This window comes from Gouania willdenowi, chromosome 9, assembly GCF_900634775.1.
Source record: "Gouania willdenowi chromosome 9, fGouWil2.1, whole genome shotgun sequence".
In the NCBI taxonomy this organism is placed as follows: Eukaryota; Metazoa; Chordata; class Actinopteri; order Blenniiformes; family Gobiesocidae; genus Gouania; species Gouania willdenowi.
This window is the reverse complement of record NC_041052.1, coordinates 43,080,103-43,095,694: the sequence shown is the minus strand read 5'-3', so window position 1 is coordinate 43,095,694 and position 15,592 is coordinate 43,080,103. Positions and strand designations below refer to the sequence as shown.

The following is a 15,592-nucleotide window of genomic DNA, read 5'->3' as shown; positions in this document are numbered from 1 at the left end:
CAAAAAATGTATAAACAGCATGAGAAAATGTGAATTTAACAAAAATAGCCTGTCCAACAAAGATTTTTCTTAATGGTTTTTATTTTTTGTATTTTTGTTGTTTTTTTTATAGATTTTTGGGTTTTTTTGTAGTAAATTTGTTTTTTGGAGTGACTTTGATTAATTTAGTCAGTATTTTTGTGTATTTTGTGTGTTTACTTTGGGCGGACGTTAGTTGCACATCTGCACTAGACACGAGAAAAAAATGACCCTATGGAAGTGATGTTTTTTTTGTGTAGTTGGTCTTAAATTTAATTTCAAAAGTCAATAAAAAGTCTTAAAAAGTCTTGAATTTAATTAGATTAAAGCTGTAGAAAAACTCTTTTAATTGTCATTCATGTTCATGAAATGGACAAAATGAAATTTCATACAGAGTCCCTATAGTTAAGTCCTTAATAAATAATAATTTAAAAAAAAGAGTAATAATGAGCCACCACTATAGGCTTGAAGTGTTAACATATTCATCTATCTATGAATCCTTTCCTGGATGAGTGTATCCATGATATAACAGTTTCAACAAAGTGTAAAAGCACAAGTTGAGATTTATTCTGTTCTATAAGCTAATGAACAGGATTGTTTAATTTCTGCTTATTCAGCAGTTTTCAACTGATATGTGTTTTTTGATTAAAAAACCTAAACAAATGCACATAATTATGAAAGAGAAAATGTTATAGACACTTTACAGAGAGCTTCTGAAAAAGGATTACTACTATTGTTCATGACATGTTTTTAATAAATGTGATTTCTGTATGAGGATTTGATTTTCCTCTTTATTTATTACTAATAAAAACAGGATTGTTAACAATAATAATAATAGATAATCAGTGACGTGATGGTCGGCCATGCCTTTAGAACACATGAGGACCTTAGTTATTTACATCTACAACCGTGGCTCAGGTGGTAGAGGGTCGTCTTCTGATGGAGAGGTTGGGGGTTCGATCCCAGTACCTGACTATGTGTCGAAGTGTCCTTGGGCAAGACACTGAACCCTAAGTTGCTCCCAGTGGTCGACTAGTGCCTTGCATGTCAGTCCTGTCCCACTGGTGTGTGAATGTGAGAGTGATTGGGTGAATGAGCTGATATGTAAAGAGCTTTGAGACTGTTTCAGTGGTGATAAAGCTCTATATAAATCATGTCCATTTAACATTTTACTAATCACCTTCTCTGTTGTCTCTATTTATTCATGTTTATGAGTTTGAATAAATCAGGTTATGGAGCTCATGTTAGGATATGAAGTCATGTGGTCATTGAGGGTAACCTGGGCCCACTTTAGTGATGGTCTGAAAGTGATCTACAATGTTTATTAAAATATTAAGAAGCCCTATTATTGTGTTTGTATACATTTAGGTAATACGGCACAAATGGGCAAATATGTAGTGAAAACCCTGAAGGTTAAAGACCTGAGGTTTATTGAACGTGGTTAATATGAATGTCAGATATCACAAACACACCTGTACATCTGATAAAGTAGACATTCTGTCCTCTGTGTGACGCACGCCATTCTAACACCTACAGCTGATTAACTAGGATAATAATTACGCAGATGTTTGCATGGAAATAACATTTAGTTTCAACAGCTGTGTTAAATACAAACATATTCTATTCCTACCATTATGTAACCATTACTGCCTTTCACCATTATTTATTCAGAACACTTCCTACTGCATGTGGATGTTGTAAGATTTAATCAATAAAGTTTCCCAGTGTAGCTTTACATTACATAAGATAAGATTTTTAGGTCAGAAGCATAACAGGGGCATGTCTCTGGTAAATATAGAGCTTTTAATGGTTAACCTAAAGCAAGATGGAAGTCTAAAGTTGCTTTTTGAACTGTTGGAAACAAAAGTTCAACTGAGCTTTTGAGATTAGCTGTGTGGGTATAATAACAATAGGTCAATAGGTCATTTTGTGTGGCAAAAATGGAGTAATATCATTTAAAAAGAAGGAACAATTAGTTTCAACTGGTAAATAATGGGCATTACAAAGGGTGAAAGTGGTTAAATTGGCAAAAATAATCATGAAATCTGGTGAAAAGAGGTTAAAAGTGACAATAATGCGTAAAAGTGGTAGAAATGGTTTATAAGTGATGAACATGGAAAAATGTACAAAAAAGACATTGAAATGTGATGTAGAAGTGTTAGAAATGGGAATAATGTAACAAAAAGACATTAAAAACAGCCAAAACATGGCCCAAAAAGAGATGAAAATAGGTTAAAATATGGTGAGTTTAATGTAGTTCAGAATGTATATTTATATAAATAACTCATAGATAAATTGGTTCTACTGGTTATAAGACGGGTAAGATTAAATAAGTCAGACTTCTTCCTACTTTTTTTTTAACGTGTAAATGTTTTATTGAAATCTTCTTTGTATTTCTGACTGTTTTGGAAATGTACTTGTTTTGTGACATTCCTTTTATTTAATATATTGTTTTAGTTTTTACATGTTAAAAAATAAATAATTAAAATAAAAAAGGGTAGAAATGAGCAAAAATGTACTGAAATGTCCTCTCATCCCCTGCTTTGTACGCACATGCTCATGCTGTGAATGAAACACGTCATAAATTGCGTTATTATTTTTTTTTACCGAGCTTTACGCAGAAGAAAGGCGGGATTTAGGAGCACAGTGATTGGTCAAAACCGCTGTGACCTTTACATTCCTGCATTATGAGAATTCGAACAGCCAATGAGGTTAATGGTTTTTTAGAAGGGGCGTGGCCAGGGCTCCAGCTCTCTCATGTTTCTAACCGGCGTTTCTGAAGCGGTTTTTCACTCCGTGTCGGTCTGTGGGTGGAGGCTGTCTACGGTCATTCATTCCTTATTTATTGAGTTTGAAAGTGTTTAACAAAGCCAATATGCTGGGTTTGAGTCTGTATGTTCCTGTAGCGAACACAGACTCAGTAGAAGTGGAGTATTTTGAGTCTAACAGACTACCGACAGAGCTGAGGTCAGTCTTTGACAAACTCAGCGTGTTTCTGTCTTCTAACGAGTTTCTAAGCTATCAAAGATGGCGGAAGGTGAGTCACTTTTACTTGATTTTAAGACACAAATCACACGGGATGTGTTTATTTACTCATATGTTTCATTAGAGGTAACTTTAGTTCGTCTTTAAGAAGCTACTTTTGTTAGCTTAGCGGTTTCGTTTTCCTAAAACTAATGAAAACCAATAGTGAAATATAATGTGTGTCAGACTCTACTATAACATAGAGGAATGTCCTTATATAGTGTTCTATATCTATAGATAGTGATTAAACTATGTTTAATATCTATAGATAGTGATTAAAGTATGTTATATATCTATAGATAGTGATTAAACTATGTTTAATATCTATAGATAGTGATTAAAGTATGTTCTATATCTATAGATAGTGATTAAACTATGTTCTATATCTATAGATAGTGATTAAAGTATGTTCTATATCTATAGATAGTGATTAAACTATGTTCTATATCTATAGATAGTGATTAAACTATGTTCTATATCTATAGATAGTGATTAAACTATGTTTAATATCTATAGATAGTGATTAAACTATGTTATATATCTATAGATAGTGATTAAACTATGTTATATATCTATAGATGGTGATTAAAGTATGTTCTATATCTATAGATAGTGATTAAAGTATGTTCTATATCTATAGATGCCAGATGGTGATTAAAGTATGTTCTATATCTATAGATAGTGATTAAAGTATGTTCTATATCTATAGATATTGATTAAAGTATGTTCTATATCTATAGATGCCAGATGGTGATTAAAGTATGTTCTATATCTATAGATATTGATTAAAGTATGTTCGATATCTATAGATATTGATTAAAGAATGTTCTATATCTATAGATGGTGATTAAAGTATGTTCTATATCTATAGATATTGATTAAAGAATGTTCTATATCTATAGATATTGATTAAAGTATGTTCTATATCTATAGATGGTGATTAAAGTATGTTCTATATCTATAGATGGTGATTTAAGTATGTTCTATATCTATAGATATTGATTAAAGTATGTTCTATATCTATAGATATTGATTAAAGTATGTTCTATATCTATAGATGCCAGATGGTGATTAAAGTATGTTCTATATCTATAGATGGTGATTAAAGTATGTTCTATATCTATAGATGGTGATTAAAGTATGTTCTATATCTATAGATGGTGATTAAAGTATGTTCTATATCTATAGATAGTGATTAAAGTATGTTCTACATCTATAGATGCCAGATGGTGATTAAAGTATGTTCTATATCTATAGATAGTGATTAAAGTATGTTCTATATCTATAGATGGTGATTAAAGTATGTTCTATATCTATAGATAGGGATTAAAGTATGTTCTATATCTATAGATGGCGATTAAAGTATGTTCTATATCTATAGATGGCGATTAAAGTATGTTCTATATCTATAGATGGTGATTAAAGTATGTTCTATATCTATAGATAGTGATTAAAGTATGTTCTACATCTATAGATGCCAGATGGTGATTAAAGTATGTTCTATATCTATAGATAGTGATTAAAGTATGTTCTATATCTATAGATGGTGATTAAAGTATGTTCTATATCTATAGATAGGGATTAAAGTATGTTCTACATCTATAGATGGCGATTAAAGTATGTTCTACATCTATAGATGGTGATTAAAGTATGTTCTACATCTATAGATGGGGATTAAAGAATGTTCTATATCTATAGATGGTGATTAAAGTATGTTCTACATCTATAGATGGTGATTAAAGTATGTTCTATATCTATAGATATTGATTAAAGAATGTTCTGTATCTATAGATATTGATTAAAGTATGTTCTATATCTATAGATGGTGATTAAAGTATGTTCTACATCTATAGATGGTGATTAAAGTATGTTCTACATCTATAGATGGTGATTAAAGTATGTTCTATATCTATAGATGGTGATTAAAGTATGTTCTATATCTATAGATGGTGATTAAAGTATGTTCTTTATCTATAGATGGTGATTAAAGTATGTTCTATATCTATAGATAGTGATTAAAGTATGTTCTATATCTATAGATGGTGATTAAAGTATGTTCTATATCTATAGATGGTGATTAAAGTATGTTCTATATCTATAGATGGTGATTAAAGTATGTTCTATATCTATAGATGGTGATTAAAGTATGTTCTATATCTATAGATAGTGACTGAACTATGTTCTATATCTATAGATGGTGATTAAACTATGTTCTATATCTATAGATGGTGATTAAACTATGTTCTATATCTATAGATAGGGATTAAAGTAAAAATGATAAAGAAATCATGAAACTAATTCAAATAAAGAAATCTCAGTCCCTTTAAATACAAAAGAACAATTAAAATCTACAATATTAACAGAGCTCAGTTTTCCAGTTTTTATATCACGACGACAATTTCAATTTTTTCCAAAATCTGGAACATTTTCCTCAAATTATTTTATGAAATTTCTTCAAATTCCCAAAGATCAGGAAAAGGTGAAGACCCTGCAGGGACTGACATACTTTATTATTTATGTGTAGAAATGTTAACCAGGGAAAATTATTGTTGAATTTGGCCTAAAATCTGTGGCCCACTTAAGGACTCGTGACACCCCTGGTATACCCATCAGGGTTTAGTGTTTTATTTTCATTCATGCTTTTAGGACACACGGCACAGACTCAACTTTTTATACATTCTATGACATTTGTTGTATTTTAGAACCTGGTCACTGGCAACAAGATTTCAGCTAAGAAACATGTCACAGCGTTAGTGTAATATTGTTCAAAAATAGAAATTGTTAACTTTATCTAATTATCAAATGTTAGTCTAGTGTATGAGATTTTGCCCAACCTGGCGCCCCCAGCCTTTTCAGAGTGAGATGGTGTTTAGAGACCAAAGTTAGAAGCAGAACCTCCTAAAGATGAGAATGTTCTGAGAACTTTAGCTCCTTCACATCTGGACAGAACATTTCCTCTAGAACCTTTTTCTGTGTGAATGTAGCAGCACTTTGGGTCAAAATTAGCTTGTAGCATGTAGCTATCTTTGGTGTGTGTCAAATATATAAAGATCATAAAAAAGCATTCTTAGTGAGTACTTGGTATTCTAAGTTCTCTCCTACTAAGTAAACTGTACTAGTCTGACCGTGGGCTCAGGTATCAGCACATGGCAGAGTGAGTAGGACTGCCAGTTCGAACGTCTCGTTATAGCTCAGAGCGTTGGGAGAGATTAGAGCACATGACCTACAGGTCACATTAAACCACCAGGTTAATGACAAATATCTGTGTTCTCACTGAAAGATGTAAATGTACTGGTTTTTATTTTATTTCTCACTTGTTCTCTCCATGTGTGGTCTACAGATGAACACGTAATGCAGTTGTTACACTGATGTCTTTTATTTGGACTTATGATCCTAACGTGTTTGTTTCCTTGTGTTTGTAGAGGACCTTGAAAAAGTCAGAACCTGACGGTGATGGACAGCTGGACTTTGAAGAGTTTGTTCATTATTTACAGGACTATGAGAAAGATCTAAAGCTGGTGGTGAAGAGTGTGGACAAAAGGAATGCAGGTGATGGTAGATTGATGTCAGTCATTACATTCCAGCACTTCTTTAATCCATGTCTTTATCCTTTATCCCCCTCATCTCTTTTTAATAGATGGCATTAATTCTAACGAGTTTGCAAAGTCTCTCTGTGACCTGGGAGTACGTGTATCACTAAAGGATGCAGAGAAGGTCCTTCAAAGGTAATTTAATTCACCCACACCATGTGAAACAGTACGTTGTGTTAAATAACCACCTTTGTTATTCTTCTTTTCATTAGTATGGATAAGAATGGAATGATAACGATCAACAGTAAGGACTGGAATAACTACTCTACTGTGGAAAAGACGGAGAACATACCTGAAATCATCCTCTACTGGAAACATTCTACGGTTTGTTCTACTTTTGTTTCTTTTTATTTCTTTTTTTGGTCATAAAAAGGTGAACCAAACAAGACTAACAGTAGAATAGTACAGTTAATCAAAATGCTTCCTATCAGCCCAGAAAAGCTAGCAATGTAGCTTTATTAATATAATAGATTGTTTAAGATGAACCCAGTGGAGGTCAATGTAACCCTGTCGCTCTGCTTAATGTCTACGATGATGTCATAATATGACAACTCAACTTTATTTATATGGCACAAATGACAACAAAGTCATCTCGGAGCACTTAACGAAATATAAAGTCGTATTAAGAAAGAAAGAAAGATGATAAGACGACAAAGAAAGTAATAATAAGAACCTATAAATGATTAAAATAATGAGAACCAAAATATGTATTAAATAATTAGACTGTATAGGTGTGTGTGTGACCAGGAACTACTGGTAAATATAACGTGGAACTAAAGTGTAAAAATAATGATTTATGTGAAATGAGCATAACAATAAATGTTAACTTGCATTGTGAAATATAATGTAACTTTTTTCATGTTTGTTAGTTAATTTTATACATGCACCAAATTTCCTTTTTTGATTTCTTACGATTTTTGGCACAAATTGTAAAAATGTGTTTTTCATGCAGTCCATCAGTTTAATATAGTTTTTGATTTATTATGAAACATTGTGTTACTTGTTTCCTGTCAAAATGCTAAACACTTAAAAAGCACCTCTGGGTAAACCATACGCACGTGTTCTTTCTTAGTCATTAAATCATAAGCGCTGTTTGTTTCATGGTCTGAACAAAGTGATGTAATACATAGTGCGTCACACGTCAGTGATAACACCTTGTTAAACTGTCACCGATTTGGGTTTTTCTATATACTTTAGAGATGTGTCTGTTACGTAAACCAGTCTCCAGACTGTAATCAGGACATGGTCATGGCTGGTGTCCATATTTCTATTTCAGTGCTGCTCCTCCCACTCATTAGTCGTTAGTCTCGCAGCCTTTTCTCTTTTCTTGGTACGAGGAAAACTGACAACCTGAAATGAAGATGTATTTATTTATGTTTTATTTCTGAAACCAAGGAAAATACAGGGTTTGACAGAAATGAAATGTTTGTGTATTTTTATTTATTTATTGATATTGTATTTGCTGGGTTTTTTTTTTTTTTTGACCCCATGTGGGGTCACCTGGAAACTAAATGAGGTCACCCTTTTAATTTATGTCTAATAATAATAAAACACAAACATTTTCACATTTAAAAAATAAACAACATAATTCAAGGATTTTAATTTGTCATCATGTACATAAACATTTGCATAATGTCCCCAAGTTTCCTGTTAAGCTCATTAAGAATAAAGAAAGTTAAAATATGTACAAATAAACAATGACATACAAAAATGGTAGTTACAGTATTTTTACAGAAATAGATATACAGTGGGTCAAATAAATTAGATAATTATTGTTCAAATCTAAACTCCACTTATACATTATCTAACAACTGTATTATATATATTATAAACTTGTACTTTTTATAAAATATAAATCCCGTTGAAATAAAAAGCAGTATAAAAATATCTGAGCTGGCGTATATTATTGTATTATTATTGTATTTGTAACACATTATAACAAACATGGTGAAAATATGAATTTTAGAAGAAAAAAGTCTCTGGTGTCAGCTGAGATTTATGATATTAAAACCAGTGCGTTAGCGTTAGCAATCTGTTACCACGTTTAATACTTTTAAAATGGTTATTTTAATCCTGTTTTTAATGATCTCTGACCTACTGACAGATCTTTGATGTGGGTGAGAACCTGATGGTACCTGATGAGTTCAGCGCTGAGGAGAAGCAGACTGGGATGTGGTGGAGACACCTGGTTTCAGGAGGAGGAGCTGGAGCTGTTTCTAGAACATGTACCGCCCCTCTGGATCGCCTTAAAGTCATGATGCAGGTAAAGCATCACTGCTTTATACATGTTTATAGATAATATAAATGATTCAGACCATTAAGTGATAAAGCTTTAGTCACAATAGTTCATTATCTGTGTGATTAAAAACATTCTAAGTGGGAATAACTTCTTCCTTAGTTGGAATATGTAAAATATTTTACATATTAAGTTATCTTTATGTGAAATGTATCATTTTCCTGTTTTTTAAAGTCTGCTAATCATACATGACCATATATGGTATGTGACGTCACGTAATGTGAGACCTGTGATCTAAAACTAGTTGTGTTTTAAGCCAATGTTTAGTCCAAACACTGAATGTTTGCCTCTGTAACGCTGTCATCAGCCAATGAGAGGCTGCCAGCTGTGGCCACACCCCCAACCTGTGGGTTATCTGACCTCATTCCTCCTCCGTCATTGGCTCTGATGTGTCCGTCCTCAACCACGTCAACTTTGGACTCTGTTTATTGGTGAACGTGGACAATCGTCATAGTTTGATAAGCTAGGGTGACCTTATGTTGATTACCATTAAAGAGGACTCTAGGGAGTTTTCTTTACCTTGTAACGACAAAATACAATATAATAGATTAATCAGTTGTTATAAGGGTTCAAAATGAATGAATCTCTTTATAACAGACTGAGAAACATGACTGAAGTTAATCACCTTTATTATACATTATAACAATCTGTCCATGAAACATCTCATATAAATGTTTTAAAATCACTCAATCATTGAAACAATGTCAGAAATTAAAACTATAACAAAAAGAACATGAAATAGTGTCAAATAAATTTACACTTCAATAAATATCTGTGACCTTAACTTCATATCAGGGTTGGGTTACAATTACGTCTTCAATTATCCATGTTCAATAATAATTTAATTATGTTTACGTTGATCAGCATTTTTTCAATTACATTTAAATTACAATTATTTTTTTCCCCCCTGAAAGTCAATTACAATTACACTCTCAATTACTAAATGTCTTAAATCACCTGTAACATACACTAAAACAATTATTTATCAATACAATCTATAATCTAATTAGTTTTTTTTGCCCTGTTTACACAAGAACGTTTTCTAGTGAAAAGTTTTGTTGTGTTTTGGGGTTAATTTACACATAAATGTGTTCCAGAGTGGAGGTTTTTTAAAACGCTCCCCCTCTGTCTCTAAGTGTGAACAGAGAAACAATATTTCTCTGTTACTGTATGTTCACTGCAGAGCCTCAGATGTTAGCTTTAGCTTTAGCTTTAATCAGACCTACAAAGTTAGACCTGTAGTCGTCAGAATACGACCAGAACCAGAATAAAGCTGATCTCTCTGTAATCCTGAACCCATTGATGTTACACTATTCACATCTGTACACATGTAGGAGAGTTTCTTTAATGACTCAGCTTTATTTAATATTTAGTCATTCAACATTAAACTGTAAACATGACAAACAGCTTGATGCTAAGCTACAGATGCTACGTAGAGGTTTAATGCTGCTGTAACACACACAGCTCAGAGAGCTGCTTCTACATACAGTATGTAACACACACACACATACACAACGACTCATTTATACATTTTATATCACTTATTAATATTCCATTCACATCCTCAGCAAACATTTGTGCGTCATCTCGTGCTGACTGAAACATCACCATTACTGCGTAGCGTCCAATCAGAGTAAATGTTACAAAGATAGAGATTAAGGTTCAGTCAAATATCTCTCAGTAAAAGTGCAGCTCTGTGATTGGTCAGACATTAAATGCTTCAGTTTGAACCCAAAGAGTGATGCACACAGACAGTAGCGTAGTAAGGGTACCAGGGGCCCCAGGCAGGAATATCAGTAGAGGGCCCTCTGTTGGTCGTTTTGTGCTCTGCAGCGGTGGCCATGCTTTTGGCTACAATGAGCAAAAAACTCTGATTGGATGACAATGTAACGTTATAAAACATACAGAAATGAACATTTTTGATTAGCTTTTATTATTAATAATAATAATAATAATAATAATAATAAAGATATATATTATGTCAACGTTTTTTAAAGCGAACAGCCACATTTTTAAACTTAACTTGTTACCATAACAACATGATACAGGCTGTAAAGACTAACTCAGTAGTAAATACTAGTGGTCTTAGTTACAGTATCCTGAGATGTGTTCAGGCTCCCTGGGAAACATGGACGTGTTCATCTATTTATAAAATCCTGACAAGACGTTAATGAGCCTATTAGAGCTGATGATCATCATTTACTGTTTCCTATCAGTGCAGGTGGATTAACGCTGAGTCATTAGTGTGTGTGTGTGTGTGTGTTCTCCAGGTGTATGGATCACGAACCAACAACATGTGTATCATGAGTGGACTGATGCAAATGGTCAGAGACGGTGGTGTGAGGTCGTTGTGGCGTGGGAACGGAATCAACATCTTTAAAATCGCTCCAGAATTAGCTCTGAAGTTCACGGCCTATGAACAAGTAGGATAATAATAATAATAAATATTATCATGAATATTATGTGTGTGTTTGTGATTAATGTGATGTTTTTATTTTCTACAGATTAAACGTGCAATGGGCAGCAATAATCAGACTCTGAGCATCTTGGAACGCTTTGCTGCTGGATCATTGGCTGGAGTCATAGCTCAGAGTACCATATACCCCATGGAGGTGATTATCATGCAAGTCACATGACTCAGCAATACTGTGTTGACAACATTTGATGTAAATATGTTCTGTAGGTGCTTAAAACCCGTCTGGCTCTGAGGAAAACGGGTCAATACGCTGGAGTTATGGATTGTGCTAAGATGATGTTTAGAAAAGAAGGACTGAGAGCTTTTTATAAAGGATATGTTCCCAACATGTTGGGGATCATTCCCTACGCAGGCATCGACCTGGCAGTGTACGAGGTAAACATCTTTCATAAATCACCACTGATATATTTACTGTTATTGTACTCAAATAAAAAGTCACTTCATTAAATAGTATTCAAAGTTACTTTCACCCTCCATGTTTATTGTTGGTAATAAATCTTGGTACAGTTCCCTTACATACAGTAAACTAACTTTATAAGAAGAGACACAATCTTAATTTATTTTCCACAAAGGCATCTTTATAAAATAAAAGGTTTGTCAAAATGTACAATTATTTTTTTAATAAAACAACATCAATGAATTGAATTAAGAATAAAAAGATTATCAGGCTCTAAGTATAGATACATTATGAGCTCAATAATATATTATATTATAATATAACACAATAGGTAGAAAGCACAACCTGAACCATAGGAAGTGGCTTTGATCAGAAGTAACACGACTTTATGGATTATGTTTAATCTGATCTAATAAAATAAAATAATCATTTATTAAGTAATGGTTGGGTGTAGAAATGTAACCAATGACTTTACTTCTTTTAAAATGTACTTATAAATATAAGTACCCATAAAAATAACTCCATTACAGTAACTTTCACCTCTGGTAATCCACACATTGAATCATTATTTTAGCATCTTTATCAAACAGTAGAAATGTTTGAAATAGTTTCATGTGTAACGTGTAGAGAAGCAGTAGTTATGTATAACATTTAAAATGTCATTCACAGACTCTGAAGAACACGTACCTGCAGCGCTACAGCACCTCTACAGACCCAGGGGTGGGGGTTCTCCTGGCCTGTGGAACCATCTCCAGCACATGTGGACAACTAGCTAGTTACCCTCTGGCTCTGATCAGAACACGTATGCAGGCACAAGGTCAGATTATAACTTATGTATCTAATAATCCACTCACAGAAGATATGATTAAAAACATAGACAGATATATTTTAATATTAACAGGTCAAAGGACCTGAAACAATCTAATGAAAGTTGGAAAAGTTAAATAAGTTTGAAACACACAAAGTGTTGATTTTATACAAAAAATGTAATCAGTGGAATTAAAGTTTAATTATGTAAAAGTGAACAAAGATCTGAACATTTTAAAAGCTGAAAAATATCTGAACAGTAGAACTTTAAAGTTGAAATTAATCAGTTATTTAAAAAGTATTTAAAATATCTGCACAAACTGTTGGGAGTAGGAGGAGCTAGATGCAATAATATTAATAAGTAAAATAATAAAGTTATTTATGAGTTAGAATGCCTCCTGTGTTCTCACTAATAAGTTACGCTTTAAAAACAACAACATTTTAATAAACGTCTACTTTAAAAAAAACTGTCACAACTAAGATTTAGTTAATTACTCCTTTTAAGGTCATTTAAAGAGGATTTATTTTATTTATTAATTTTACTACTTCAATGCCACCAAAGAACATTATATCACTGTTATACATACATTATATCACTGTTATACATACATTATATCACTGTTATACATACATTATATCACTGTTATACATACATTATATCACTGTTATACATACATTATATCACTGTTATACATACATTATATCACTGTTATACATACATTATATCACTGTTATACATACATTATATCACTGTTATACATACATTATATCACTGTTATACATACATTATATCATATCAACACTGTGAGTTTTCTTTTAAACACTCACTTCAGCAGATTAAATATGTTTCATCAAAAGTTTTAAAGATCATGTAAACTACACTTTCTCATCATACTATTGACAAAAGTCCACTTTAATGTTTTGTGTTTTAGAATAAATATGTAGCTTTTATGTAGTTTGAAATAAAGAACATTTTAATTTAAATACATTTCTTGAGGAATCTAAACTGAATTGTGAAATAGTGTTGTTTTCTTTGTTTCTAATGATATTTTGTGTGTGTGTGTGTGTGTGTGTGTGTGTGTGTTCGTGTCCGTCCACAGCAGTGACTGGGGGCAGTAACCATGTGACCATGAGCGGACTCTTCAGACACATCGTACACACTGAGGGGCTCACAGGGCTCTACAGGGGACTGGCCCCCAACTTCCTTAAAGTCATCCCTGCTGTCAGCATCAGTTATGTGGTTTATGAGAGAATCAAGACCCAGCTCGGAGTGACTTCACGATAAAACTGCTATTAGCATCATTTTACTGGTGATGACCTCACTCTGTGGACACACTCTACCAGGAGCCTCACTGGAGCTTAGCTGGAGCCCAACTGGAGCCTCACTGGAGCTTAACTGGAGCTTAACTGGAGCACTGACCTTCTGTGAAACAATGCTAATGCTGCTAACGATGCTAATGCTGAAGAGGCTAAAGGTTGAGTGGAGAATAACTGCTGCTATGTGTGTTGTCAGAGGAGACTGTAAACTATGACCAAACTATGTGGTACTTTAAAATGATCCTGTTTTGACACTTTATTTTTATATTTTCTGTGGTTTGAGTTTTCCAGCAGAATGACTCAGCACAAACATGTTTAAAGCTTGTTTTCAGCTCCATAAAGTTCAGTTCATAGTGAAAACTCATATCGATCATATTCCAAAACAATGTCTTTTACACAATAAAGTTCTAGTTGTTAGTCATGTGACCACTAGACTGCAGTATTTATATTTTCCTCACCTGATATTTATATATTTATTTTTCTATTGGAAAGCGATGCTTGTTGAACTAGTGATTCTCAGGAGCAGAACAGCTTTAACATGTTTAACAGGAAGTGCCTTCTTTACAACCCACTCAGGTTTATTTCACTACTGGAGTTAAACCATAAAAAGGGATATTGTGTATTTTTTAAATAAACTGGGAAGAAATATTACATGTTGCATATTTGCACTTTAGCTAATGTGAAATGATCTTTTAAGTAGAATCTTATCAATGGAAGACTTTTTGTAAAGAATATGTAATGTGTCTAAAGGAACATCCTGATGCAAATAAATGCCTTTTTTTGTATTTATTGTCTTCATTATTTTTACCATCATTTATTAGTTGTTCTGCACCTCATATTAAGTCATAATTTGAGCTAATGCTATTTTAGTGATGAAGTTATTCAACTAATGCAGTCATATATACATTACTGACATTAGTTTAGTGGAAAAGACAGTGTATGACTGTAAACTGAATTGTCCTTCAGGGATTAATAAAGTCTGAATCTGACTGCAGTTGGAATTCTGCTCCATTGTCCTAACATTGTTATTACTAATAAAATAACCACATTATGACTTAATGTTATTACAGTACACATTTGACTAAAGAGAACTCTATTAGTGGCAGGATCCATTTCTTGGTAAATTGTGAGATTATATGTATTTTGACATTTTATAAGTAAGGTTCTCTTTCAAAGTCCTGAGGTTCCCAAAGTGGGGTACGTGAATAAAACTTTAAAAAACTGACAATTTTGTAAAGTAGAATATAAATGAAGCAGCAGTCATTTCCACATATTACACATAGCTTCACACAGAGAAACAATCTCATCAAAAAACAACAAATATGAAATTCATCCAAATGATCCAGAGTTGTGTTCATCCTCCAAACCTCTCATTAAAGATGTATTTCACACTTTCAGGCTGATCAATATGTTCTATTATTAATATAATCTTAATGTCAGTTAGTTGACTTAACTTTGACTACATTGTGATGTTTTATTATTGCATAATATTATCCAACCTTCACAGCTCCAGATCCACATGTCACATGGTTCAGTAAATGATCAGAAATGAACTGAAACTACAGAATTGTAAACAGTTCATAACACAATGACATCTTACAACTGATTCTTGTCATTGTTGTTGGTCAGAATAGTTCTTTTTATTTCACTTTGTTTTGCTATAATTG

At 32.8% G+C, this 15,592-nt stretch overlaps 1 protein-coding gene across 1 annotated transcript; it reads left to right on the top strand.

Annotated features, from left to right (window-relative positions):
* The first annotated feature begins 2,893 nt into the window (after positions 1–2,893).
* Positions 2,894–14,710, top strand: slc25a25a (solute carrier family 25 member 25a). The gene is made up of 10 exons (XM_028458176.1): positions 2,894–3,055; positions 6,465–6,591; positions 6,680–6,767; positions 6,845–6,956; positions 8,737–8,895; positions 11,199–11,351; positions 11,433–11,540; positions 11,612–11,779; positions 12,471–12,618; positions 13,709–14,710. Exons 1-10 carry the CDS (start codon positions 2,894–2,896, stop codon positions 13,891–13,893), a joined length of 1,410 nt encoding a protein of 469 aa, XP_028313977.1. The 3' UTR covers positions 13,894–14,710.
* The last annotated feature ends 882 nt before the right edge of the window (positions 14,711–15,592 follow it).